General features: G+C 45.8%; 1 protein-coding gene across 3 annotated transcripts in view; it reads right to left on the bottom strand.

Annotated features, from left to right (window-relative positions):
* Positions 1–5020: 5020 nt before the first annotated feature.
* The window catches only part of cica (capicua transcriptional repressor a), a 29412-nt gene continuing 10671 nt past the window's right edge, over positions 5021–23761 (bottom strand). Inside the window, exons 3-20 of one of the 3 annotated variants that reach the window (XM_010903261.5) lie at positions 20973–21104; positions 19545–19704; positions 18963–19062; positions 18512–18694; positions 17929–18061; positions 17553–17728; positions 15778–15916; positions 15255–15337; positions 14190–14991; positions 12174–12313; positions 11770–11891; positions 10972–11519; positions 10645–10814; positions 10284–10432; positions 9887–10038; positions 9278–9412; positions 8569–8691; positions 5021–7846 (exon numbers count right to left, since the gene is read on the bottom strand). In XM_010903261.5, the coding sequence (XP_010901563.4) occupies positions 7569–7846; positions 8569–8691; positions 9278–9412; positions 9887–10038; positions 10284–10432; positions 10645–10814; positions 10972–11519; positions 11770–11891; positions 12174–12313; positions 14190–14991; positions 15255–15337; positions 15778–15916; positions 17553–17728; positions 17929–18061; positions 18512–18694; positions 18963–19062; positions 19545–19704; positions 20973–21104 (3725 nt within the window). In that variant the 3' untranslated portion in view covers positions 5021–7568. The remainder of the gene's footprint in view (positions 7847–8568; positions 8692–9277; positions 9413–9886; positions 10039–10283; positions 10433–10644; positions 10815–10971; positions 11520–11769; positions 11892–12173; positions 12314–14189; positions 14992–15254; positions 15338–15777; positions 15917–17552; positions 17729–17928; positions 18062–18511; positions 18695–18962; positions 19063–19544; positions 19705–20972; positions 21105–23761) is intronic. The other 2 variants (XM_010903262.5, XM_010903263.5) reach the window with 2 other exon arrangements.

The following is a 23761-nucleotide window of genomic DNA, read 5'->3' as shown; positions in this document are numbered from 1 at the left end:
AAGGCAACACATACGTGAGGATGCTGTTTGCGGACTACAGCTCTGCATTCAACACTATTGTGCCTGCCAAGCTTGTTCCTAAGCTCAAGACCCCTTGGACTTAATAACTCCCTCTGCAATTGGATCCTGGACTTCCTGAATGGCCAAAGGTGGTGAGAATGGGCAACCTCACCTCCTCTGCATTGACCCTGAGAGCTGGAGCCCCATAGGATGCATACTCCGTCCCCTCCTGTACTCCCTTTTCACACATGACTGCGTGGCCACACACAGCTCCAACATCATCCTCAAATTCACAGAAAGAAAATCTACCATCTTGGGTCTCATCTCCAACAATGATGAGACCGCTTACAGAAAGGAGGTAAGGAACCTGGCTACATGGTGACAGGGCAACAATCTCGCTCATAATGTCTGTAAGACTAAAGAGATGATCGTGGACTTCAGGAAGCGGCAGAGAGGGGATCATGCCCCCATACACATCAATGGAGCTTAAGTGGAGACTCCGAATTCAAGTTTCTCTGTGTGTGACCTCACCTGTGTGACCTCACCTGGTCCAGACAAGCGTACTCAGCAGTGAAACCTGCCCAATAACAACTATACTTCCAGACGAGACTGAAGAAATTTGGCATGTCTGCAAAAACTCTCACCAACTTCTGCACCATTGAGAGCATCCTCTCAGGCTGCATTACTGCCTGGTACGGCAGCTGCTCCACTGCAGACTGCAAGTCCCTCCAGAGGGTGGTGAAGTCTGCGGAGCGCATCATCGGCTGCCATCTCTCCTCTGTGCAAGGCATCTTCCATACACGAACATCATCAAAGATCACAGCCACCCAGGCTATGGTCTGTTCACACTGCTGCCATCTGGTAGACGCTACCGGAGCACGCACTTCCACTTCCAGACTCAATTACATTGCATTACTCTTTTTAAACTGCTGCTATGTATAGTGTAATTTTCAACCATTACATTATGACCACCTGCCTAATATTGTGTAGGTCCCCCTTTTGACATCAAAACAGCCCTGACCTGTTGAGGCATGGACTCCACTAGACCTCTGAAGGTGTGCTGTGGTATCTGGCACCAAGACCTTAGAAGCAGATCCTTTAAGTCTTGTAAGTTGTGAGGTATGGCCTCCATGGATCGGATTTGGTTGTCCTGCACATCCAACAGATACTCGATTGGATTGAGATCTGGGGAATTTGGATGCCAAGTCAACACCTTGAACTCGTTGTTGTGTTCCTCAAACCATTCCTGAACCATTTTTGTTTTGTGGCAGGGCGCATTATGCAGCAGAAAGAGGCCAATGCTATCAAGGAATACCGTTGCCATGAAAGGTTACACATGGTCTGCAACAATGCTTAGGTAGGTGATATGTGTCAAAGTAACATCCACATGAATGGCAGGACCCAAGCTTTCCCAGCAGAACATTGCCCAAAGCATGGGTTGCATCATTCCCATAGTGTATTCTGGTGCCATGTGTTCTTCAGGTAAGCGACACACGCAACCAGCCATCCAAGTGATGTAAAAGGAAACTTGGTTCATCAGACCAGGCCACCAACTTCCATTGCTCTGTGGTCCAGTTCTGATGCTCACGTGCCCATTGTAAGCACTTTCGGCAGTGGACAGGGGTCAGCATGGGCACCCTGACTGGTCTGTGGCTACGCAGCTCCATACACAACAAACTATGATGCACTTGTGTGTTCTGACACTTTTCTATCAGTGTTAACTTTATCAGCAATTTGAGCTACAGTAGCTTGTCTGTTGGATCGGACCACAAGGGCCAGCCTTCTTCTTAATTCTCACTACATAGTTGTAGTGTGCTATGTCACCGTTCATAAGCTTTTTGCACTCATATGTATCTAATATTTCAATAACTCTATCAATTGCTGCTAGGTCATACTGTTATGTATATTACTGCCATACTTGCCAGATATACATTTTCAATTATACTACTCAGATTGCTGCTAGTTTACAGTACTCTCTTTTAAATTGCTGCTAGTGTACAGTGTTATGAATATTGTTGCTTTATTTTATTATTATTTTCGGTCTAGATATATTTTTGCTTATGCACTCTTCCTCTTAACTCTAACTATGTAGTTTGTTGGGGGGCCATGTGATAAGAATTTCATTTCACAGGATGACGCCGTGTTGTTTGGTGCATTTGACAAATAAACCTTGAAACTTGAATTAAGCTGTTGATGACGTGCCGAGCTGCATTTGGTTTATTTGTATGTATTGAACACAGCCATGACATAGTTAGCTGATATACACTCACCTAAAGGATTATTAGGAACACCTGTTCAATTTCTCATTAATGCAATTATCTAATCAACCAATCACATGGCAGTTGCTTCAATGCATTTAGGGGTGTGGTCCTGGTCAAGACAATCGCCTGAACTCCAAACTGAATGTCAGGATGGGAAAGAAAGGTGATTTAAGCAATTTTGAGCGTGGCATGGTTGTTGGTGCCAGACGGGCCGGTCTGAGTATTTCACAATCTGCTCAGTTGCTGGGATTTTCACGCACAACCATTTCTAGGGTTTACAAAGAATGGTGTGAAAAGGGAAAAACATCCAGTATGCGGCAGTCCTGTGGGCGAAAATGCCTTGTTGGTGCAAGAGGTCATAGGAGAATGGGCCGACTGATTCAAGCTGATAGAAGAGCAACTTTGACTGAAATAACCACTTGCTACAACCGAGGTATGCAGCAAAGCATTTGTGAAGCCACAACACGCACAACCTTGAGGCAGATGGGCTACAACAGCAGAAGACCCCACCGGGTACCACTCATCTCCACTACAAATAGGAAAAAGAGGCTACAATTTGCACGAGCTCACCAAAATTGGACAGTTGAAGACTGGAAGTATGTTGCCTGGTCTAATTAGTCTCGATTTCTGTTGAGGCATTCAGATGGTAGATTCAGAATTTGGCGTAAACAGAATGAGAACATGGATCCATCATGCCTTGTTACCACTGTGCAGGCTGGTGGTGGTGGTGTAATGGTGTGGGGGATGTTTTCTTGGCACACTTTAGGCCCCTTAGTGCCAATTGGGCATTGTTTAAATGCCACGGCCTACCTGAGCATTGTTTCAAATTGGTTTCTTGAACATGACAATGAGTTCACTGTACTGAAATGGCCCCCACAGTCACCAGATCTCAACCCAATAGAGCATCTTTGGGATGTGGTGGAACGGGAGCTTCGTGCCCTGGATGTGCATCCCACAAATCTCCATCAACTGCAAGATACTATCCTATCAATATGGGCCAACATTTCTAAAGAATGCTTTCCGCACCTTGTTGAATCAATGCCACGTAGAATTAAGGCAGTTCTGAAGGCGAAAGGGGGTCAAACAGTATTAGTATGGTGTTCCTAATAATCCTTTAGGTGAGTGTACCTGTCCATTTCAAGACTTGTCAGACCTCAACACTGCCTGGGTAGAGTCATGTTGTAAGCTTTTGTCATCATTTATTATAAGCGAATCACATTACTGCCAGACATGGCTCCAAATGGAGACAAGACAATTAAGGAAGAAATGTTTTGGGAAGACTTAAGCATTTCTGTTTGCTGATGAAAGACAAATCAAAGAAAATGAATATTTATGAAGATGTATGGCCCAAGCCCTTCCTGTCTGTTTAAACAGGCGTGAATATGGATACGGAAAGAGGTGTCATATGTGTACCTGTGCGATTACAGCATGGGAAGTTAAAGGCATGTCTGGGTTAAAGAGAAACTGAACCATAATTTCTTAGTTTGCAAGCAAATAACAAGATCAAATTAGTGGCTGTGTTCAAAGGATCAAAGTATTGATGAATCTTAGGTAACTTGTGACTGAATGAGTCATTATTTATGATGGGATGCAAGGTAGTTTCGTAGATCGTTCAGTGTGTAGTAAAAACCAAAGAAGCCCATTCTGAGATCACAAGACAACAAGATAATGGGTGCATTTATTTAGAATGAGGTTCATTTTGCCTGGCCGTAGCACTTTGTCGGTTACTGTAGTTGGGATTTGGGTAGGAAGGTCCTAAAGTAAATTGTCCACTCACAAGCCCTTTTATTTTGAATGAAATTGTTGTTGCGTAACTTCTGGAAATGCTGTAATATTTGTAATTTCCTTATTCGTTGAAATCAACAGGTGGCCTGGTCTGAAAGCAACATTCTTACTCTGTTGGTTAGATCATTTTTTGTAAGTAGTGATGGTTAAATATTTTATGTCCATTACTGTAGTCTATTGGGAGTGATGTTTTTCTTAAATTGTAGGTATGTTTAATTCACTTAACACTACCTGAATGAAATTAGCAGGTTAGGTTTATTGGCAGCACAGGCTAGCAGGTTAGATTCATTAATGTAGAAGATTAGGATATAATATAGCAGGTTAGTATCATTAAATGCTCATTGTAATCAAAATCTATATTTTCTGGTTTTCTCAATGATATATCCACAAATTGAGATATCACTCTGAAATAATTATAATACCCTATTTGTATAAGAGTTGTTTGAAAAAAATATTTACGTGGACTAGAATATTTGGACAAAGCCTAGTGACATCCTTATTCCGTGAATTGGTTAACAGATTAATAAGAAACTGCGAATAACAGGTAATTTTGAATTTAAAAAAGTGTGAGCCTAGGTAGTCAATCATTCAGATTTTGACATTGACATTGCATGTAATCTCAGATAATCCCACTTTAACAAAGTTCATGGACTGGTATGAAAGTTAGGATTAGGACAGTTAGGATCGTACAAAAACTCTATTCACACATGGAAAGCTGAAATGGCAGCGATCTAACTTTTTGGACACAACCATTACTGTTTTGAAGTGCAGTCACATTCACTGAATTCAGATTGTCTTCAGATTCACTTTTAGGCATTGTTTTATATTAGTGTGCGCGTAGACTTTAAGGCACAACATGGAGCTGAGACCTCCACATGAGATAAAGTCTGTCATTTCAGTCAGAGATGGATTCCATCATACCAGCACACTCATAATCACTCATCCGGCTCAGAGCAGAGTCCATGGCGCAGTGATATTGTGTTAGGTCTTTAATATTTTCAATATTTAGTTTTTTTTTGTTTAGAAATATTGCACATGGTCAACATGCCTTTTTATGAGCTAACACTCATCTCTCTCATTCTAAAATTCCTTCTCCAAAGTAAGGACAGTTTATTTTAAGCACAATCATTCAGTGTCCACGCATACATGTGTGGGTATGTATATCTGTGCGCTGGCGTGCGCACATGCATGTTCATGGATACGTCTCAGGCCTCACCGCTGCGAGACTCGATAAATCGTTGAGAAAATCTATGAGTTTGATCTCATTCTAATAGTGAACGTGGCATGTACTAGCCCTGGTTACTGTAAAAATACTGCGTCTAGAATACGAGAATAAAATATGGTGGATAATGTCTTACTGTATGGTAGGTGAAAGAAAACAGGGTGTGGCCGACTCCATACATGCATGTGCGCAAACACACACATCATCTTTATGCACATATGGAAATATATCTATATATTTTGCACACATCCAACTGAATACAGAAAAAGAAAGGTATACCCATAACTACCCCGACTCTTCACACAACGAGTGAAGAGGCAAAAAGTGCTATTTGAATTTCATTTACTTTAGTTAGTTATGCTCTGATCTCTTCAATAATAGTAATTTCAGAGAATTCTTCTTATACCAAAGTTATTAGAATGGGTCTTCTGACTGTACTGTAAGTATCTATGGCACAGACTCACATAATTCACCCATTCAAAATGTCCTATTGCACCATTTAGTAAGGAACGAAATAAAGTGGCAGAGAGGGAGGAGAGAGGGCTCCAGAGAATGCCCTACAGGCCTGGTCTAGGATCTGTTTTTCCTGAACTAAACCTTAATCAGAACCATTCTGAGCTACATAACACAACTGACCCTGGACCAGTGCTTAAGGGCACTTTCTAAAAACACTTGGATAGTGGAGCAGGGAGAGGTGGCGTTAGGAGTGGGGGAAGGAACGGGGCTCCAACTTGAAGAAGAGGGGACTGATAACATGAAACAACAAGGTTTTTTCTAGGAAACAATCTCTAAAAACAATACTTTCCTGATTTAAATGGCGGTCATAAGACCACGCATTGTGCAAACACCTGATTTCAACGTTTAAAAACAAACTCCCCGCCCCCTCCTCGAAGTGCCTACTGAGAAGTCATGGTAGAGGGGGAATGGCCCAAAGTCAAATTTAGCACGGGCTGTTTCCAAAACTCAGTTTCTATAGGTCTATGCTGGAAAACACCATTGAGAGCCACAAGTGATAAGACAGGCCACAGAAAACGGGTTATTTCCACTGCAACAATACAAAAGAAAGCAACATATCTACTGGGTGACTCCTAGACATTGGTTAAAAGAATTGACTTTTACTTATGAACATTCACTTCGGGGCCAAGGGATCCGTCTCGTCGCGTCGTCTGCTTTCTGTGTCCTTATTCGTGGAGTCCGCCTCCATTACAGTTCTTGACAAACGATCAGCTGATCACCTTATTCAGCATTTGGTCGCATTCCCCTGCTCAGGCGTCGCGCATCAACCAATTGGTGCGTGCCTCATCATCCACCCTGTCATCGACTGACAGATCTCAATAACCTATGATGCTGGTCGCTGATGCATAAAAAACGCCTGGGCAGAGGAAGGCACCTTTTCTCTGTGCTCGGTAACGGCCAATCAATCTTTGAGTTCGTTGCATTGCCACGCATCACCCATCAGTCTTTACATATTTCATATCCACAACGGGAAACCCCGATATACAACATCCTCTCCCAGCCAATAGGAACTCAATCTGCCTGTGACCTTGACAACGGATGGACCAGGTATTGGGCCGATGGTCACGCCGAGTCCCGCCTCCCTTTTGTCCGGGAGCCAATGTTACCCATGCTTGACTCGCTTTGTACAATCGCTAAAAACTGTGCAGGCCAATGGCTTGGTCAGGCGAGGGTCGAGTTGACTGGCAGACTGTGTGTGTGCAGCGTGGGTCCAGTCCAGTTTAGTGCTGTCTGCTGTTGCAGCATAGAGGGGCTGTGGAATTTTCCGTGGAGGTTACATTGGATACATCCCAGCCACTGTGCTCAGGAGTGGAGGGAGGGAAGTCAAGTGAATGGCAACAGCGGGCTGGCAAACTGCACCCGCACAAAGTGTTACAAAGTGCCGTTGTGTCTGGTCGTCATCTGCGTGACAGCGCTTGTGACTGCCGCCCCATAGTAACAGTCTGACTTTGTGTGTGCGTGCGTGCGTGCGTGTGTGCGTGCGTGTGTGCGTGCGTGTCTGTGTGTGTCTGTATGTGGGAGTGTATGCGAGCGTGTGTGCGTGCAACAGAGAGAGAGAAAGAATGCATGTACCACAGACCTTTTCTGTGTCAAACTACAAAGGACTACAAATGTGCTGAGAGTATGGCCAGTATGGAACAGGCTGACTTAGTGCTAGAGTCCTGTTACGACATGTCCAAGGACACGCTGTGGGTCACGACACTCCTCTCTCTCTCTTCTCCTTTTCTCTCAATCTTCTCCATTCTCTCCTTTTTTCTCCTTCGTCACCGTCTTCCTCTCCGTTTTTACGAGCTCCTGGGCTCCTCGGGACTCCGCCCTCTTTCTCCCGGCTCCGCTCCCCTATCGTCTCGAGCGCTGGTGTTGGAAAAGCCGTGGGCGGCAGAGGCGGGGTCCATTGTACCCATGACCCCTGCGGTCGACCCGCCGGGCTCAGACATCCCGGAGGTTCCGGGTGTGGCTGTCTGCATGATCTTCTGCCTCACCTCGCGGATCTTCAGCTGCAGGCAGACCTTGGTGGGGAAAGTTTCAGAGTAGCGCGCCTGGAAGCTTGCAGTAGCCTGGGCTGAGAAACGGGAGAAAGAGAAGGAAATAAGATGAGTCCTATAAAGTTCAGAATGTTCAAAACAAACAATTTCAGGACATAAATAACAGAGAACATTCAGTATATTTTGGGGAGTGTATTTTATTTTCGTTATTTATTTGACTTTTGCTCCCGTTTCTTTAGTGATGTCCAATTTCCGAACTAAGGCCCTGCTTAGTTGATGTCGAGATATGTGTCTTTCAATGCCATTCTAGTTCTTATCGCACAATTTATTCAATCAGGCAGTGCTTTTACCACTGTGCCATTCAGGGGTCCATTTTTTTCTTTTTATAGGATAGCAGAAGGGGAGAGGCTTGAGGTAGGCAGACAGGAAGGGGCACAGACAGTCAGCCGAGCCAAGGCTCAAATATGTGCGGCCCAGAGTCTGAAGCGGAGGAGACCCCTACACTAGACCACAGCACAGAGCATTCAGTATTGAAGGATGAGTAAATAAATGCTTCGACTTGTCAACTTGACACAAGGTCCAAGTTCAAAATTGGACTTCCAGCTCTACCCCGAATTTGAAGAGATGTGTCGGCAGTGCCAGGACTGGGCACCCAGGGAGTAATTAGGGTCAACTTTCAGAGACTACATGGATGAATATAGATGTTTGTCGGATCTTACTTAACCACCAAACCAGTATTCTGGGTAAACAATTCTCCTGCTCTTGCCAACGACAGAATCAGACAGTGCCGGGTGGATACCTGAAGGAAAGAAGCCGTGTTCCTGGAAGAGCTGCATGACAAGAGTCCTGCGCTGGTCCAAAGTCCTCCGCAGGGAAGAGGAGGGCACTCTCTCCGTCTCTCCCGTGACATCCTCAGACTCAGCTAGAGGTAGACAGGAGAGAGGGATGAGTGACAGGGAGTGAGGGATGAGCGACAGAGAGTGAGGGATGAGTGACAGAGAGATGGCCATGGAGAGAAGCGAGGCGGGGGATGAGAGAATTGAGGAGGGAATGAGTTAAGCAGCAGAAGAGAGGAACAGAGAAAAGACCATATGTTGACGAGGGTGAAAGGAAGGAAGGAATAGAATCTAAGGAGGAAGGGACAAGTAACTAGAGAGTGGGCTGATAGTAGTGCACTATATGTGGAGTAGTGTGACATTTACAACATAAGACACATGTACTATCATAAAATGCTGCCCAATTGTTTCCAAGTCCAAATTGCGATTAACACCGTGTCTGGTCATTAGAACTCCCGAGACAAATTCGGGAGATTTGAAGATCAAGACGCTCATCTCGCCATGATGTTGCACTCATTTACGTGCTGCTTACTTAACCAGGAAGTACTAAGACAAGGCAAGCCCGTCGAACATCCGTCCGCAATTATACATCTGCACCGCGAGATAGCAATTCAGGCCACTGCACCAAGCCATTTCTGATGGGACAGACGGTGGGAAAAGCCCGGCACTCACCAGCTCTGTCGAAGGTGAAGATCTCCCCCTCACACTTGGCAGCACTCTTGGGCGTGTTGGGCTCTGAACTGCAGCTGGAGAGACGGCGTGTCTTTCTCCTGGGAGAAATGGGGTCCTCGGCAGATGAGTCCCGGTCTAAAGGGAGGAAGAATGAGTGGGAGGAGGTGGTGGAGTGGGTGAAGACATTGGACAGGGAAGGATGGGTGGGGTGAATGAAAAGAAGGTGTTTCAACCACAGAATTCACTAGAATGTGGAATGCTATTATGCTGTACCTCTAGGCTTAATAATGGAAATACATCTGTTCACATATATGTTAGTGGCTGTGCAAGAACCCTAACACATCTCAACTTTTAATGTCAAACATAAAATAATTTTTTGCAGAGATCTTATAATGTTTTACAAAAATCCTCCTTGATTTTGCCTCGGCAACATAAGGTTAGTCAGACTACACAGCCCTTCAGCCTGAGCTACAACTCTCTCTCCCTCATTCACTTTCTGTCTGTGTTTCTGTCTGTGTTTCTGTCTGTCTTTCTGTCTGTCTTTCTTTCTGTCTTTCTTTCTGTGTTTCTTTTCTCCCCTTTTTCTTCCTCTCCAGCTCTCTTCCACACCTGTGGAGTTCCTCCTCTTCTTGCGGTAGCTTCCCAGGATGGCTCGGGGGGAAGGGGCCAGACTCTGGAGTGTGGGGGAGGGCAACACCTCCTCTGGCCTGAACTCTGGCAGCTCAGCGAAGCGCTCCTCAAAATAGGACCCTGACAGCACCCTGTGGTTGAAATACAGTTTGCTTTAATGTGGCCTGTGCTGTGACCAAACCCTTGACGCTGGTGTGGTAACCGCCAAGCTCCAACCAGCCCCTTCACACGCTACAAATGATTCTCAACATGGTCCCAACTCGTATGTTTACGTCATGTTTACTATCATGCTATTTTGCCTGATACCACGCCGACAGGAAATCTGATGGTGCAGGGTTTTTATTTCCTCCCGTTAACCCCTCCACCCGTCACTCACTTGTCAATGGAGTCTGAGGGCTTTTTCAGTGGCGGTGGGCGGAATTTGGTCTTCTTGGCCGAGTGGGCCGCGTCCCTGTCAGTGTGTGGGGGGGGCAGGGGAGGGTCCAGTTCTGTGGCTGGGGGGTTGGAAGGTTCCCTTGCTCCGGCCTGGAGAGAGAGAGAGAGACCATTTGATAATTCTGTGCTCTGCTTTTTGAAAACTGTTTGTATCAGTGTTATATTTTGCACTGTGGTGGCCATCTATGCCGGGATGGCAGTTTGCATCCAGTTAATCCAGTTCGGATTGCTTTGGCAATGTCTACAGGAGCCATTGTTTTCAATGGGGCTTCAATCCTGGGTCAACACTCCGGGTCCCTTACCTCAGTGTCGTGATTCTGATGGGGCCCGTCCCCTGCCTCTCTGGACCCCTCTGGTTCGGGCGTTCTCCTCTCCGTCTTCATCTGTTTGTCCCTGATATAATCTCTGGCATCATCCATGTTCTCTTCTTTCACGTGGTTTGTGGCTCGACCGCCGTCTTTTTCGCTCCCTGCTGGTAAAGACACAATCGAAGTTCACGGCTCCCAGTAATAATATATGCTACTAAATGTGGAAGCACATCAAAAGAGGCCCTTAAAACAAAAGCGAGGAGCGGGAAAGAGGAGACGGACGGGTGCAAGATGGGGGACGGGAGGAGGTGTCTGACAAACCTGTTGGCATGCAGGTTCCCGTTGAGTTAGCACCAGGTTTGATCGGCTCCTCAACGTCCTCGCCCATCTTCTCCTTCTTTATGTTCTCCTTCTTTATCGGCGCCTTGGCCTTTCTCTCTGGCGGGCCCTCTGATGCCGGGCGCTTGTGCTCCATCTCCGCGGTGAGGCGTGGCATCCCCTCGTCGTGTGCCCGGGTCACGTCCTTTGAACCCTGGAGGCCGACGCCCAAGGGGGACGACCGGCAGGACACCTCTTGAGACAAACTCGGAGGCACGGTGGCCATGGAAATCCCCCCCGTTGTCAGGGAGACACTGGGCGCCGTGTAGACGGCGGTGAGAAGTTGATGTCCGCCCCCCAGGGCACCAGGGGAGAGGGCTGGGGCTAGCAGGGGGGGTTGGCCCGCCACCAGGGGCTGCAAAATGGCCTGGCTGGCCGGGGCGACGGCAGTGAACCCCAGGCTCGCCGGCAGGTAGGTGGGACCTGGAGGGGGAGGGGCCTGGGCCATTGCCGTGGAGACCACTCTCGGGCTGGATTGGACATAAGTGATCCTAGATTGAAGGGTGAAAAATAGGTCAGCTATTATGGTGTGGGACTGTGTAAGTGGTCAATACAAGTCATTTTAAACAATCATGGAAGTAGACCATTGATTGGTCAGCCCATCCTTCTTTATTGGCCAGCTGATTAGCTTCATAGCCTAGCATTTTGTAATGCAGTATAGCGCAATTTTAAAACATGCCGTGTTCAAGTGATAGCATTTAATATACAGAATGTACAGTGCAATGAGTTAAAATTGAGTACCTTGTTGGAGGCGAGGTCAGCAACACACTCTGAGGGGGTGTGATTCCCGGGGTCATTACAGTGGCCGTTGCCATAGATACAGGGAAGGGACTACCAGGATGCATGGGGGCAATCTGGATGATCTACAGAGGACAACACAGAGGAAACAGGTAACCCAGGAGGCCAGTGACCCCGCAGATCATCCAGGAACAAAATGATTTCACCGACAACATTCAAGGATGTATTCCTGAAGTAAAAACACAATTTACGAATATGACCTGTAGGTTTTGTCTATACCATTATCATTATTTAAATGCCTACATGTGTGAGCCATGTTCAAGCCTTAGTGGGAAAGAGGTCAACGAGCTGCAGTTTTATTACACCGTTGACAATTATTGTTCATATTTGTTTGTAATAACTGCTACCTTGTTCCCCAACTGAGGGCCATTTTGTACAGGAAGGGGCGGAGCAACCAGCGAGACGGGCTGAGGAGGAGTGGAGCCGGTTCTCACTGTTGCCATGGGAACCAACATCTTGCTCTGCAAGACTGGAGACTGGGTTTGGACTGTTGAAAGAAACAGATAGAGGGAAACAGAGGTAGACATAGAGACACGGGGGAGAGAGACAGAGATCGACGGGGAGAAGAGAGAAGTGTTTCTCAGTATGGGTACAGCTGTGCTCCAACCATGCAAACTGGATCAATCAAAGTGCGACAGACAGGGCAACTGTCAGATGTCCGTATTTTGCAGTGCGTGCCGATGCGAGGTTCAATGAATAGTATGCACATAAATATGACGGCTCCCCGTAACTGTACAGTTTACAACAGTCAACATGTGAATGGTGCAGTTACAATGTTGCACCCCCCGGGCCAAACAGTGTCACTTGGCAAACGCCGGATCAGATTGGCACGGAAAGGTCATCCATATCGAGCCAGTGGCGCCTGAGATATCGTGTGATGGACGAAGAGTTGGAGGCTCCTCACCTTTTTTTCACCGCACGGTCAAATTATCAGCGCGGTGTGGAAAATCGACTTCACACACACAGAAACGGACTTGCAATTCAGAGTAATTTGTATTGATATGGACAACCGTAAAGATACTGGTCACCATCTGGATATCACAGTGACATTTCGCTAACATCACTGCCACTGGGGAACAGAGCCGTTGAACACCCACTGGGCAGCTGTATCATGGCGTCATCGGGGAACGTGGCCAAATATCCTCCCCCGAGCGCCATAGCAGCCTGCACGTAGCCTGAGCAACTGTCTGTTCTGTCCCTGTACCCCATGTCACGTACCAAACTGGCCCTTCGTCATTCCTCAAACATAAACATTATTTCGTTAAAGGGCATATGTCAGTGGGATCGGAATGTTATCTAAACACGTCGCGTTAAATCGGTGTTTCACAAAATCGGCACAGTGACCTTCGGGCCTGACAGCGATGCAGTTCTGCCGAAATGGGAAGTAGACAGCCAGCCAGTTGAACTCCTGCATGACAATACTGGTTGGGCGCCAGCATGGAGTAAACTGTTTCTACACAACAAAACAATTGGTAGTCTCAGTTTCCAGGGGAGGTGAAGCATGAGGTGATAAAGTCTGGGGGGGGTGTGACTGTCAAATGTGTTCTACACACTCATCCTCACAGGAACATAGTAAGGAAACGTCCTCAGAGGAAGAGTGGAGGAAAACAGAGAAAAAAAGAGAGATAAAATATATATAGACAGAGTGAGAGGGATAGAGACAGAGTGAGAGGGATAGAGACAGAGTAAGAGAGATAGAGACAGAGTGAGAGAGATAGAGGCAGAGTGAGAGAGATAGAGCCAGAGTGAGAGAGATAGAGACAGAGTGAGAGAGATAGAGACAGAGTGAGAGAGATAGAGGCAGAGTGAGAGAGATAGAGCCAGAGTGATAGAGGCAGAGTGAGAGAGATAGAGACAGAGTGAGAGAGATAGAGACAGAGTGAGAGAGAGATAGAGACAGAGTGAGAGAGAGACAGAGTGAGAGACAGAGTGAGAGAGAGAGAGGCAGAGTGAGAGAGATAGAGACAGAGTGAGAGTGATAGAGGCAGAGTGAGAGAGATAGAGACAGAGTGAGAGAGAGAGAGAGACAGAGTGAGAGAGATAGAGGCAGAGTGAGAGAGATAGTGGCAGAGTGAGAGTGAAAGAGCAGTAGTTGTGTTGATACTGTAAGGTGATACATTCTCACTGACAGGTCACATTAAGAAGCAGGGATGGTCTAGAAGGTTCAGCTTATTCTGGTCTTGATGATTGGAGCAACTCACTTCCTCTCATTAAATAACAATTAGGCCATTGAATACGAATAGGACCTATGAATTCTGGATGGTCGTAAAACATACCCCCTTCTATGTACCACAGTGCCCCCCCTTTTTCCAAAGGACCTCCCTCAGTTTCATCCCTGTCAGCCAATCTCTCCGCTCTCTCACCTCTTGCCCCCGAATTTATTCCATTGGCCAGTGAAACATGGGCAGACGGAGTGGAGGGCGGTGCGAGGACGCCGGTTGGCAGCTGGTTTAGCTGGGGGGACGGGCTCTTGGGGTTGGCGCCGACCGACGACAGGGTGGGCAGGAGGTACTGCACCTGGGTGAGAGCAGGCTTGGCGCCGCCAGACTGGGCGGGCGAGACCGTGGGGAGGAACTGGGGCTGCAGCAGTGGGAAGGGGAGTGGCAGGGTGCCGTGGGCGGGACTCGAGAGAGGCTGAGGCGTGGCTATGAGCTGAATAGGCTGGTTGGCTCCTCCCAGCACTAGACTGGTGACCTGCGGCGGGGAGGACGAGGACAAGTACCCACCCCCGGCCGTGACAGGCATGCCTCCTGCTCCGGGTCCTCCAATCAGAAGTGTGGCTCTTTTCTCCCCGTGGAAGGTGCCGAGGGCGACGGAGCCTTCTAATGGCCTGCTGGTGATGGGGATGGGCGTGCTGGCGATGGGGCGAACCACGTTGGTCACCACGGTGGGCGCCATCCCCGCCGCACCCATCGCCTGGGTGAGACCGTAACCCAGAGCGGGTGCCGACCCAGGGATGGAGTGGGAGGGAACCTGCCCCCCACCGAACCCCCCACCGGACTCTCCCCCCGTCTCCTCTCCCCCGTCAATCGGCCGCCTCTTCTTCCTCTCTGAGCCCTCGGAGACGCTGCCCCCTCCTCCGTTCCCCTTAGCAGAGTCGCAGGGGGAGTCGGAGTGGGAGGTGGAGGAGGGGAGGGATGAGCGGGCCACTGGCTGGAAGACTCTCTGGAGGGGGGAGATCAAAGAAAAGGATTTAATAAGGATCCTCCTGCATATTTAGACTGGCTGGGGGGAGGGGTGGATTGCTACGGCTCTCACCATCTTACGACAGAAGCCAGGTATTATCAATATCTATTAGAAGCCTGCTGCAATTCTTCTTGACGATCCTATTCCATTTGGCCGCTCCACTGCACTAAGTACACATTGCCCCTAAGATGTCATGGCCCCCGTCATAATCAAATTGCTAGCTGCTTGAACGTTCAAGGTACCTGTCCGTCCGGCTCATCCTCGTCGCTGTCAGTCACCCTCTCTTTACACTTCAGATCTATGGATCCCTCAGGGCACGAGTCCTCTGAAAACAGACAGGATCCAGCAGGCCCAGTCAGACAAGACGGGACAGTGAAGATGCGTGAGCAAAATAAACCAGAGGTACATTTAGACATACCCTGGATGTGCAGGTTTGTTTTCGGGTAACAGTACTCCGGGTGATATTGAACTTATAGGTACCGAATACACAAGTACAAAATAGCTCATAGTACACACATAGTGTATCTAAATTTACTGAGAATTTGAGATAAACAGAGTTAGAATCTAGTACAGTGCAGGTGATTTATTTACAGATTACTCTCTATAGGACAGATGGCCAGATTGTTGAGGGTCACAGCACGGGGACAGAAACTGTTGAGGTGACAGGATTTTTTTTTGTCGTCAAAAATGGACACACTGGAGAAAACCACTGGCCTGAAGCAGCTTGAGAAAGAGTAGCCTCACTAAATGTGACTATGACCTCACCCATGACATCGTCGTCCCCTTCTTCCTCACAGATGACCATGCGCTCCTCGTCGCTGGTCACATCCTCACTCGCCCCGTGGTCACCCAGTGAGAGAGTAGGGGGGTGACTCCGGAACGAGCCTGCCCCATCTCGACACAACTGAGACAGACATACAGGGATACTAGTTAGTTCCTCTGTGATGAAGGGTGTACGTTTGGGCACAAAATGGCCGCCATTGCATGAATCCCTAGGGCGAGAAATTAAGCTCGCCCGCTCGCCTCAGGCAAGTAGTTTACATTTCGGGCGAGTCTAATTTTAGAACCACTAGTCCGTCAGGCGTGAACCTTTGTCCATTTATTCAAGGGAGTTTTAAATGCGGTGACTTAGATAATGAGTCATCAGCCCTTGTATTATAAGGCTCATAATGAGTCCGCCACACTCGCTTCGCTAAGCCCCACCCCTTGGTTACAGTAGTCACAACTGTATAGTATTCCAATATTTTTGTCTCTGCACAAGCCACGAAACACGTCAATAATAGCACTTGGTTGAATATTTTTGGGTGACTTGCAGTTACAAAACTGTTCTCTTATTCTAAGTGGTTATATAATATTGTGCACAGACTAATTTAACAGGAATACATATAAAATACATAGAGAAATTAATTTACAAACTACTAGCCTTGTTCGTTACTCTGTAAATAGAGTTACAAACAGGGCTAGTAATATTTTACCCGGGCTAGTGGAAATTTTGGCCTACTAGCCCAGCTGGCTAGTGCCAAAAATACTTAAGATCCCCCCTGGCTATCCCTACCAGCACAATATGTTGCGCTAGTTGGGATAGATTTTTTTTTAGTGCTTTGAAATATAATGCAATCTTTTGCAGAGTAACTATTACCAAACTGATGGATATTTAAAACAGAAGGATGAGCCTAGTAAAAACAGCACAACAAAAAGAACCAAGAAGTGATACTACAAAGCATAGGCGCCGATACTTTCCGTGGGTGCTCGAGCCCCGGAGCACCCACGGAAAATAGCGAGCACCCACGAAAAATAGCGAGCACCCACGAAAATACCGAGCACGAGCACCCACGTGTGCCAGACCGCCAGTAGGCTACATTCATTTAAAATTAAACTTGCCGTTGGTGATATGTAAAGCGTCTGTCACACTGTGATTGGTTATGTCGATGTTAGTGACAGCGACATAACCAGTCGCCTGCTCCGGGTGCTCCCTATCCACCAATCACAGCGTTTCTCAGATGAAAAAATGCCACTATCAAAAACTTGTAGCAGAAATTAGGGAGAAACTCCCAGAAACTATATGTGTCATTTTTTTTAATCGATATTTAGATAATAGCGCAAAACATTAATTTCCCACGAACTGATCGCGTTTAGGCCTACGTGTCAGTTAAACTTTTCATCTCCAATCCTGTATTTGTGATAAGTGGTCAATTTTGAAAGATCTACTTTACGGCTTTATTAATAATAGGTCTGCGTAGTGCGTTTATATATGTATATATAGGTGTATATATAGGTATATATAGGTGTGTATATATAGGTATATATAGGTGTGTATATATATATATATATATATATATATATATATATGTAAATGGCGTGCGCCTATGAGCACCCACGGAGGAAAACATAAATCGGCGCCTATGCTACAAAGGCTGCGCTTATACAGGCAGCCCAAATCTGTCTTTTGACGAATCCGACCTGTGTTTTTACCAACTGGGCCGAAGATCAGAGTGGAACTGCCAGTGTAAACATAGCCATACTGTATCAGGGTTCTGTACCTTCTCCAGGTCCCTGGCCCGCTCTCTCCTCTCCAGGCTGTGAACCGCACTCTGGGAGAAGGCCCGGGGCCGGAGCAGCTGACCACTGTAGGCCCCCACGCCACGCTCAGAGCCCCCCGCCCAGACAGAGCCTTCTGCCCCCTTCACGTCCATGCCTTGAGACAATGACTCGGGCTCTGTCGTTGGGTGGCAGATAGAAAGAAATCACAAACAAGGTAAAAACATAAAGGGCTGCAACCTAAGCATACACCTGGACTAAAAAGCATGTTTGGTGGTGTTCTCATAGTCTCATAGGGCTTGCTGTTTTGTCTGGTATCCAGGAAACCAAGAAATAAACTTATAGGCAGAAAACTTCAAGACACGACATGTGAAGCACCTGTGCTCTCAGACACGCTCCTCTCCCGCGCCTCTTTGGACCCCGGGGTCCCTCGGCCCTCTGAGAGAGACTTCCTCCGATCCTTGTTGCACCACTTCCAGTCGGGATGGGCCCTGAAGTGGGCCTCCTTCACCTGGCAGAGGGAGAGACAGAGAGAGGGGGCAGAAGGAGACAGTGAGGTGTGAAGGAGGGAGGGAGGGCCGTTGACAGATTAGTATCTTCTGAAACTTGAAGCAAGAATTGCAGGATATCTTGTACTGCTTGTTGAGGAGAAAATCAGCATTTTTTTTGTGGAGAAAACATAGAGACAGTAGATCCTGTGTCTGATTATGTCCTGACCTGTCATTATACAACAGAGCCAATAGTTGTTTTTGTATTGAATAGCTTTTTATGCAGAGCTGTATGAATTGCATTAGCGACATTGTAAAAAAACGACAACATTAGTGCATATAAAGCGTTCATTGAATCGAATTGAGAGCAATGGATGAGGAGTCGTAACATTGAGAAGGACAGAGGGACGGATGTAGAGAAACGGGAATATTCTCTGGTCACTGATCTGTGTGGGCGGTGTCGGGGTGTTTACCTGGAAGGCCAGGTCATGGTACTTCTTCTTCTCAGTGGAGCCAAGGGCATACCACCACTCCCCCAGGATCTTGCTGACCGTGCGGTTGTCCTGGTTGGGGTGCCTCTGGTGCACCAGCGCCCGGTGACGCTTGCTGAAGATCATGAACGCGTTCATGGGACGCCGGATGTGATCCTTCTCCCTCTGCAGAGGCAAGGCAGTGAGAGAGGCAGTGAGAGAGGCAGTGAGAGAGGCGCTGAGAGAGGCGGTGAGAGAGCCTGTGAGAGAGGCGCTGAGAGAGGCTGTGAGAGAGGCGCTGAGACCACAGTAATAGATTTCAGCCGTGTTTTTACTCTCCCTGAATGGTTAGAATTGGATGTAGGCTCGTCTGATTGTAGATGAAGGAAACCTGTGCCTTTATTGAACGGCTTTGGGTTCATAGAGACACGAGGCAGACAAGCGGAGAACTCACCTTCCTCTCTCCGTCTTTGGGAAGGGCGCTGAGGGACTGAGTTCGCCTTTTGATAGGACCCGTGGATGGGGCAGGATCATTCGCAACACCCGGAAAGAACCTGCAACAAATGAAATGTGAAGGGAAAGAAACGTACTAATGTGGCCCAGCTAAAACGGGAAGGTTTTCCTGTCTTCAATAATTCTGTGCTAATGGCTTTTTCTTCAGAAGAACATGACCTTAGAATCCCATCCGGACAAGGAAAGGTTGAGGGAGAGCAAAACGCTTACATCCTTGAATTACTTGAATTCTAAGCTTATTTTGTGCTACTGGTAAATTCAACAAAAACAAAAACCTGTGTAGGTCTCCAACCTCCAATAAATTTGTTACAACAATCAATAATGTTACAGGCAATTGAATGAAAAGCACTCTTTCCTGTATTCAACTACAATTCACGCCTTTGTAAAGCACCATCAGAGAAAACCTTTGGCTTGCTTTCAGATATACCAGTCAGCATTCTTTCCTTTAACATCCAACTCGTAGTGTCACCTGCAAAACAGGTGGCAGACGTTCAAGCAACCAACAAACCAACAGGAAACGTACGGGTCGTCTGCATCGCTCTCCGTCTCACTGTCCGCTCCGCCTCTTCCTGCCGGGGGGTTGTTTTCGATGGAGGAGGAGGGTGGCCGGGATGGAGACCAGCGCTCGGCGTCTGCTGGGCCCGTCCGTCCGTCACTCACCAGGGCCACCCCACAGCGAGGCTCTGAGACAAGGGAGAGGGTTTGTGAATCAAGGTTTAATCCCCAATAACGGCCTCGTTATTTTTACTTGACCACCTGCCAATGCAATCATCTTCAGGGCATGCACAGTTTTCAGTAAGACGCACAGCCCCTGGTTGACTATCTTTTTAACAGTCGGTTAATGTGGTTAAATTGAGGAATTTCAATCAATGTGATTAAATACTTCACCCGTTTAATCCGGTTGTTTTGTTGCTTTTGCTTTCAGTAGTAAATAGCAGAGACTGTCACACTGGCATACACAAGTGTCGCGTTACAAAACAATGAGTTTGGAAATCTAGCTTTAATTGTGCTGACGTTCATTGTCTGGCCGAGTCAACTCCTACAAACTCCTGTGTTTCCTCTAACAGGGTGGAGTATCCCATGAACGAGAGATACAGCTTATAACGATAGCCACTGCTAGTTTGCTGTCAATAACAGCCGTGCACAGAGAAAATGATAAAAGAAGTCAGGCTCACTTCAGTGGGCTGAGGGACAACTAGCATGTAATGTTAAATAATCTGGGTTTCACACTGATTAACATGATAACTGATGTCACACTAGCTAACCTTACTGCTTTTGGTCTGCACAAGAAAAAAAAAGTGCAAATGGCCGATGTGAAGAGTTGATCCCACACCGCAGGCCAACTGAACTGTACCGCTAACGTGTATTCAGGGTTAGCTAATATGGCAAACATTTCCCCCCCCTCTCGAGACAAATAGTATGATAGCATCCTTCATGAGAAATGACTCATAATAATGGCCCAATGGGGGTTGGTGCGTATTTGGGAAATTGCGGGGGTGTGTGGAAGAACATTTTGTGTTTTTTTGTTTTATGGTATCTACACTTTTTTGATGTCTTTACTATATGTTTACCTTAGTGTGTGTCATCTTATATGTGAAAAAAGGAATCCCCTACTTAGTCTTTGTAATTATTTGTAAGTATTTTTTTTATAGCAAGGGCAAGGTCTCCTATGGCAATGTAATTAGTAGATGATGTGGACATTTTTCACAGATGGGGTGTTTCGATAATTACTGTGTAATGCAACTGTAAACAAAATTATTATTTGTAATACAAAGGATATTTAATAAGTGTTTGTGCAAATAATTTAAAATGCAATACGGTGCAGTGTACACATTTCCAATAAATATGTTCACGAAATATGTAAGTAAATCACATTATTTGCATATGTAACCAGGCTAGAATAAGCCCATGTATTGTAACACACCAGAAATGTGTTTAAACAAATCCTCACCTTTGCTCTGATTGACAAGCTGTTGGCCATCACCGGGCTGGGCAACGGTACTCGATTGGCTGGGCTCCAGGAAAGGGACCAATGAATGCCAAGGAAACACTGGCACTGACCGGGGCTCCACATTGGTCCATACTGTGGGAGGAAGAATGAAAGGGGCAAGGAAAATATTATGAATAGTTGGTCAGAAAAAAAACTCTCAAATAATTAGGGTTAACTGCAATAGTTCCCAAACATCTTTGTGCTCTGACCATACTGAATTCTCCGCCATACAAACTCCCTTGTGACCTTCGAGAAAAACAACACATTTCCTGCCTGAGCCCAGTCCTTCGACAGGACCCTCGCTCTCGGCCCTACTGGGAATTGACCCACCATTTTAGAAAACACGCTGGTGAACAGACATAGTGAAAACCAACACAAATGTATAAAGGAAGAATTCGAACTAATCGTTTTGGTTAGCATATGTTAAAAAATTATTTCTAATCCAATATTTAGCTACTTGATAACGAGTTCGCTTTTAAAGTTACAACCTAGTTGGTCGTAATTACTTAAACTATACAAACTATATTACTTAAACTTTGCAGCCTCTCAAGACGTTTGAATCACAGTGAGACTGACTCCTCATTTTCGAGGGAGCCTTGATGTTGGTCAGGTGAGAGGCTCTGCATGAGCAAGGCAAATGATTTGTGTTAAAGGAGAAAGACGGTTTCCTTGCACGAGTAAAGTGAACTGCTGCGACCCTTCCCTGGATAATCTCATGACATGAGGGAAAGTCAGGTGATGATGGGAGAGCGTGTTATTTCACACAGACACACAGACACGTTGAGATTGCAGGTCTGGACGAGCATGGCTTTGAACTGGGTCTGATTATTAATGTGGGGTGTGAAGCGTTGAAAACAATACAGTCAACATGACTGGTGTATATAGACTTTTATAACATGGAAAGAAGTTAGGGGTTAAGCTATACGGGTGAATCCCCCTGAACACCCCCCCCCCCACACACACACACTAATTTTATACATAATGCTCTCCAATACAGCCCATTTAAAACTCAGGAAATGCCCCAAAGAGAATAACTGATCGAAAAGCTAAGAGAAGCACGATCCAATCAGCAGCTCAAACTCTCCACATAACTGAACTAATTCTTTCGAGACACAATGTATCCATGACAACACTGCAATACGATAACTCTTTTCTGTTCTGTAAAAAAAAAAAATACCCACTGGTCTTGCCCTTGGTGCTCTGCCTGAGGTTGTGTATTGTCTGCTATAATGAGCAGTGTGTGTGTATGTGTGTGTGTGTGTGTATGCATCTGTCCACTTTCAATAGAGTTGCATGTCTAGACATGTCCCTTTAAAAGTTTCACTGAAACTTTAGCACACAGACCAACACCCCTTATCACACACTCGTTGACCCTGCCACACACACACGCACAACAACACACACACAAGCACTCGCACACACATAGACAGGCACACCCTCACACACACTGAAAGACATTCCAGACTGACTGAATCACAAACATTATATATGTCTGCGTACTACGTTACAGTATGTCTGACACTGCATTCTAGCAGCCATGTTATACCATTTCACCACACTCCATTGTCCATCTCTGTTAATACAGACATTTGGTAATACAGACATTTAACAACCACCAGACTACTCATAATCAACTCATTTAGTAGACTATTTATACTCCAGTCATATTTTTCTTACTAATTTAAACAAATAATAAATAATTTACTTTAGTCAATGGAAAACATATTACAGTTACTTTTATACAAATATAATACTTATACTAAATAATATAATTAATATTAATACTACATATAATATTTAGCATAATAACGGCTATTGTTCTGTATTTTGAAAATACTAATGATTGATAATAATATGATTGGTAATTATTTGTTACACAAAATGTTTTATAGATCTTACCAAAAGATTGTAATGAGATTTTTTTTAAATGTGTTTTGGTGTAGCACAAAATTAATAAATTATGGAACGTGAATTATTTTTTGAAAACCTATGAGTTGTCATTGTAAAGTAACCTACAGGCACAGGTTACCAATATGAGACCATATCATGTTGCTCATATATAAAAACATGTTATTGGTATAATAATACAACTAGAATCAAGTTATGATAGACATACATAAGTTCCTAAATGAAATGGGAATACAGGCCTATGTATGATGTATTTATAATGCCTAATTCTCATGAATTACCTTGTATTGTGGGATAAACATGACCAGACATGGTCTTTTCATCTGACTATCAAACACTCACTTGAAATGGTGCTATTGTTGGCTACCCGTGTACATTTGTATACCCTCAAAATAATTCCATCATTCTACATTGTGCAGTGGAAAATGGGTTGGAAAAATACATCTGTTACAAATAAGTGTCTGCCAGTAAGTGAACGTTTCAAAAAACACCATTGCCGTTACTGTCATCCACTGACTGTACCCTTACGAGTACTGTAATGCATCGCATGGTACAAACACAGTTACTGTCATGTTGTCTGTCATGGAAAACAATAGTGAATGGTGGGGTGGGGAGGGGGAGCGTTGCTGTCTAATTTCCATTAGGGCCTGCTTTTTACATGTACTGGATCACATATGTGGTTGGTTGACATTTAACAATGACATTTTATTATGTGCTTTTCTGATTGTACATTTATTTTATATTGTAAAATCCCATGGAACCAAACACAGCAATGCAATTATAAAAACCACGCAGGTATCATTTAAGTAGGAATGGTATATTACGTCTAATTTAAAAGTCCA

The sequence above is a fragment of the Esox lucius genome, chromosome 10 (genome assembly GCF_011004845.1).
Source record: "Esox lucius isolate fEsoLuc1 chromosome 10, fEsoLuc1.pri, whole genome shotgun sequence".
In the NCBI taxonomy this organism is placed as follows: Eukaryota; Metazoa; Chordata; class Actinopteri; order Esociformes; family Esocidae; genus Esox; species Esox lucius.
Note: the sequence above shows the minus strand (reverse complement) of the source record. Positions and strands in the feature narration are given on the sequence as shown.